The sequence below is a fragment of the Belonocnema kinseyi genome, chromosome 5 (genome assembly GCF_010883055.1).
Source record: "Belonocnema kinseyi isolate 2016_QV_RU_SX_M_011 chromosome 5, B_treatae_v1, whole genome shotgun sequence".
In the NCBI taxonomy this organism is placed as follows: domain Eukaryota; kingdom Metazoa; phylum Arthropoda; class Insecta; order Hymenoptera; family Cynipidae; genus Belonocnema; species Belonocnema kinseyi.
In genome coordinates this window covers 88,960,495-88,965,665 of record NC_046661.1, presented here as the reverse complement: position 1 = coordinate 88,965,665, position 5,171 = coordinate 88,960,495, and the positions used below count along the sequence as shown (strand labels likewise).

Genomic DNA, 5,171 nt, shown 5'->3' with positions numbered 1-5,171 from the left:
TTTTAACAGTTGTTTGTAATGGATTTTTTTAAATGAACGGTGAAATATTGCTGATAATTAACGTAATTTTCTTTTTTTAGTTAACAATTTCAAATTGAATGGGTTAAAGATAAAAAATTTTAGGCTGAAATAATATTTGAAGTCATAATCGAAAACAAATAAATTAATTTTCTAAAAAATAATTGGTGTTTTAACTAATACGGTTTAGAGGATAAAGTTTATCCAAAAATGGAATAGTACAATTTCCAGATAAAAGCTGTGATAAAAAATTGAATTGAACAAGGAAAAAAACGACTTTTCAACAAAATTGTTAAATTCTCAAGGAAAAGGTGAATTTTTGACGAAGAAGATTAATGTTCTATACAAAAAAGATTTTCAAACTTAACCAATATATATGATTAAAATTAAATCAATCCTATAAGAGTTAGATTTTCAGATAAAGATAAATAATTTTTAACGGAAAAAATTTATTTTCAATAAAGTTGTTGAATTGTCAGCCAATCCGATGAATTTTCGACCAAGAAAATAAATGATCTACAAAAAAAGACAAATTTTAAACGAAATACATGAATTTTCAACGAAATTATTTAATTTTACAGTCAAAAAGATGAATTATCTACAAAAAGTTGAATTTTTTAAGCGAAAAATATGAGTTTTCAATCAAAGAGTTAAACTTTCAATCAAATAGTTAAATTTTCAACCATAACTATAAAACCTTGTTAAAAAAACGTATTTTTTTACAAAGTAGTTCAACTCTTAGTGAAATAATTGACTTTTAAACCCAAGAAGATGTACAATTCATATTTTAACCAAACAATTGCATTTTTGACCAAAAATGAAACATGTTCAACGAAAAAGATTAAATTTCTACTAAAAAAGGTTAATTTAATTTTAATAGATTTTTTAATTTTAAAGTCAAAAAGAGTATTCTGTACACAAAAACTGAAGTTTTAACCTAATTTAAAGGCAAATAGTTCAATTTTCAACTATAATTATGAATGTTTAATAAGAAAAAATTAATTTTTGTACTAAGTAGTTCAACTTTAAGTGAATAATCGAATTTGCCACCCAAAAATTATGATTATATTTCGTCGTCTCGTTATCCTAGAGCATAACCTAGTCACATCCATCTGTTCATTCTGATCACAGTTTTTAAAGCTAAACTTCAAAAGAGAGTACTTTTGGCGCTTACCCACTGAGGTGGCGCCATCTACTCCCTATGTCATTGCATTTTTCTGTGTAATTCTGGTCAAGTCGTAGATTTTATTCTGAAGTGTTTTTTATAGAAAAAATTAAATTCAGGCAGTATGCCACCTTTGGATAGGGTAGGTTCGACCGCGAACCGAAAACGAACAAGAAAACTCGATGTACATCGAAGTTATCATCGCGAAACCCCGGAAAAGAGAATCCACTATGAAAGAGAGGTTAGATTGCCACGTGTTCGCCGTTCTCGAAGTTCTTCCTCATACTCAGATTTTTCGCGAAAAGGTTACACGAGTCGCTATGCTCGTAGTCCATTTCCTGCACAAAGATATCACGAACATCGGCATCGTCCTCGGGAACATCGAAGAGACTACGAGAGATATGATTCTAATCGTCAACGAAGTCCAACTCGTCATTATAAACCTGATCGTTATCCGAAAGAAACGACGGTTTCAAACAGTGCCAGATCTGATCGCTATCTGCGAGAAGCGACTGATCAAGATCATCAAAAATCCGATCGTTATCCGAGAGAAACGACGAAGTACTCAGACAGACATTCTGAGTCATCTTCAGAACACTATGACGCTTCGAGTGAGTTCGAGGGCGAGGGTCCTGAAGATCCAGGAATTCCACCAGAGCACGAATTTCTAGAGGAAGGAGACGTCCAATTGAGGGAGTCTACGTTGAAAAATTTGGGAGAACCTCAGGCAAGAGAGGATTTGGTGAGTGTTAAAATTCACAATAAAATTATTTCATTGTGGACCCAAATTCTACAAAAGGGTTGTTCTAAAGAAGATCTCGACTCTATTTTAAAAAAGTATCCGTTACCTGAAAATTTGGAGGCAATTCATGTGCCAAAACTAAACCCGGAAATTAAATTGCTTATGTCAGATTCGGGTTTGAAAAAAGAAAGTTTCCAAACAGCAGCACAGGAAAAGATTGGGATGGCAATTTATGCAGTTGGCGCGGCTTTGACGACTATCTTTAATTCAGGAGGGAAGAAGGACGGTAATGTAGAGTCCTATCTTAGCGATGCTGGTAGAATTTTATCGGACCTGCGTTACAATATCTCTATTACCAGATGCTCATTTATCACTCCGATAGCTAATAAACTGGTGAAGGATCTTGCTGAGGATCTTCCCACATCGTCGAAACTTTTGTTTGGAGAGGATTTTCCTGCTAGAATAAAAGCTGCTAAAGAGGTAGAAGAGTTGAGTAAGAATATAGAGAAACCCTCTACATCAAACCAGGGCAATAAAGGTGCTAAATCTACTCAGAAGTTTCAACCAAGAAAGGCTCAACCGGCTCAACCAAATCGTGTAATGAAGCCGTCGGTAAACTTCAATGGCCCGCCCAGGAGATTCGACATGAATCTGAGGGGACACCAGGACGGGCCGAAATACAATCGACCTCATCAATTCCAGCAGCGGCGCCGTTATTAGGGGTAAGTGAATATTCCGGTAGGCTTAGGTTTTTCGCAAGCTCTTGGAGAAGAATAACGAATGATGAAACCATTCTACAGTTTGTAAGGGGTTATCAAATCCCCTTTTCATGTAAAGTAGTTCAAGATAAAAAACCTAATGTTTCTAATTTTACAAATACTGAATTTCGGGATTGTTCCGCTGCTGTAAAAGAACTTATCGACAAGGGTAGTGTGCGAGAATGCCAACCCTGTAAGGGACAGTTTCTTTCTTCCTATTTTCTGATTGAAAAGTCAAAGGGAAAAAAGCGATTTATTCTGAATTTGAAGAAATTAAATCACTTTATAGATCCACCTCATTTTAAATTGGAAGATCATAAAACAGTTTCGCGCCTCTTAACGCGAAACTGTTATATGGCCTCCATTGATTTAAAGGATGCTTATTTTTTAGTTCCTGTCGCAAAAGAATATAAGAAGTATTTACGGTTTCAATTTAATCTAAAGCTGTACGAGTTTAATTGTTTACCCTTTGGTCTCTGCACTGCCCCATATGTTTTTACCAAACTAATGAAGCCCGTAATCCAGGTCTTAAGAAGTCAAGGTTTTCTATCCGTAATTTATTTAGACGACATCCTGCTAATTGCAAAATCGGAGCAATTCTGTCGATTAATTGTAGCTAAAACGAGAACACTTCTAGAGTCTTTGGGTTTTGTCTTAAATCTGGAAAAATCGAATTTCATGCCTTCACAGCAGTGTCGATTTTTAGGTTTGGATTTTAATAGTAAAAACTTCACAGTAGAATTACCGAGGGAAAGAAGGGATAACATTTTGAAGTTAGCAAAAAGATTTGGATCTAAGTCAAGATGCCGTATTAGAGATTTTGCTCAGTGTATTGGGGTGTTGGTATCAGCATGCCAGGGAGTTAAGTATGGGTGGCTCTATACCAAAATAGTGGAAAGTCATAAATACCTCGCGTTGTTGAAAACAAAAGGAAATTTTGACGGTTTGATGGAAATATCAAAGCATGTGAAGACAGAATTAGAGTGGTGGTCTGAGAATATCCTTTCAGTAAATAATCCTATTAGATTTTCAATTTATCAATTAGAAATATTCTCAGATGCCTCACTGTCAGGATGGGGTGCGTTTTGTAATGGCGAAAAGACTCATGGCTGGTGGAATACTGAAAAGCAAAAAGAGTTCATTAACTTATTAGAATTAAGGGCAGCCTTTAATGGCTTAAGGTGCTTTGCAGAAAATCATCGTTCTTGTCAGATCCTTCTTCGCATAGACAACACTACCGCAATTTCCTACATTAATCGCATGGGGGGAGTTCAATCCATAAAATTGAATAGTTTAGCAAGACTCATTTGGCAATGGTGCGAGAAAAGAAACCTATGGATCTTTGCTTCTTATATAAAGTCCAAAGATAATTCAATTACTGATAGCGACTCACGCATCCTACCTCCAGAGACAGAATGGGAAATGAATCAAGGGATATTTGTCTCCATTCAGAAAAAGTTTGGTAGATTCGACATTGACTTATTTGCAACAAATATTAATAAAAATTTTCAGAAGTTTATTTCCTGGTTCAAAGATCCTGAATCAATGGCAGTTGATGCGTTCATTGTATCGTGGTCAACTTTTTTCTTTTATGCCTTTCCCCCATTTTCTTTGATTTTAAAAGTTTTAAGAAAAATCAGTGAGGATCGAGCTGAGGGTGTTTTAGTTGTTCCTTTATGGCCTACCCAAGCTTGGTATCCTTTGTTCCTAGAATTGCTAGTCGATAAACCTCTTCAATTTGGTCCCCAGATAGACTTATTGACTTGTCCTTTCTGGAAAGTCCATCCTCTAGCCAACAATCTTATCCTGGTGGTCGGCAGTTTATCGGGCAAGGATTTCGAGGAAGCGGAGTTCCAGATGCCGCTATACCACTGATGATAGACTCTCTATCTAAGGGAACTATGAAGCAATATGAGAAGCCACTCAGGCTATGGTGGGATCATTGCGAAGGACTCAATATCTCACCTTTTGACGCTAGTGTATCGGAAGTCCTAGATTTTTTATCTAATGTTTACGAACATATAGGGACGTATGGCACACTCAATTCTTACAGATCTGCTGCGTCTCTCGTGTTGACAGCGGAGATTGGGGGTGACCCCCTTGTAAAGAGATTTTTTAAAGGCGTCTCTGTCGCAAAACCACAAATTGCCGCGCTACGAATGCACTTGGGAACCTCATACAGTCCTTGAATATCTCAAGACCCTGTACCCGAACGAAAATATCTCCGTTCGATTGCTTACTCAAAAGTTATTAATGTTATTAGCTCTAGTTACCTCCCAAAGAGTTCAAACACTGTCAAAAATATTGTTAAGTAATATCATTTGTTCAAACGATTTGATTCAAATTAAGATACCTCAACGGATCAAGACTTCTAAGTTTAATGAAGCCCAACCATGCCTTGTTATTCCGTTTTTTAAGGATCAACCACCGCTTTGTGTAGCGTCGACCTTGCAGATTTATATCAATCGAACGTCAAATTTCAGGAATT

General features: G+C 36.1%; 1 protein-coding gene across 1 annotated transcript; it reads left to right on the top strand.

Annotated features, from left to right (window-relative positions):
* The first annotated feature begins 3,190 nt into the window (after positions 1-3,190).
* LOC117173769 lies at positions 3,191-4,558 on the top strand. Its single transcript, XM_033362410.1, has one exon. It carries the CDS (start codon positions 3,191-3,193, stop codon positions 4,556-4,558), a length of 1,368 nt encoding a protein of 455 aa, XP_033218301.1.
* Positions 4,559-5,171: the final 613 nt, after the last annotated feature.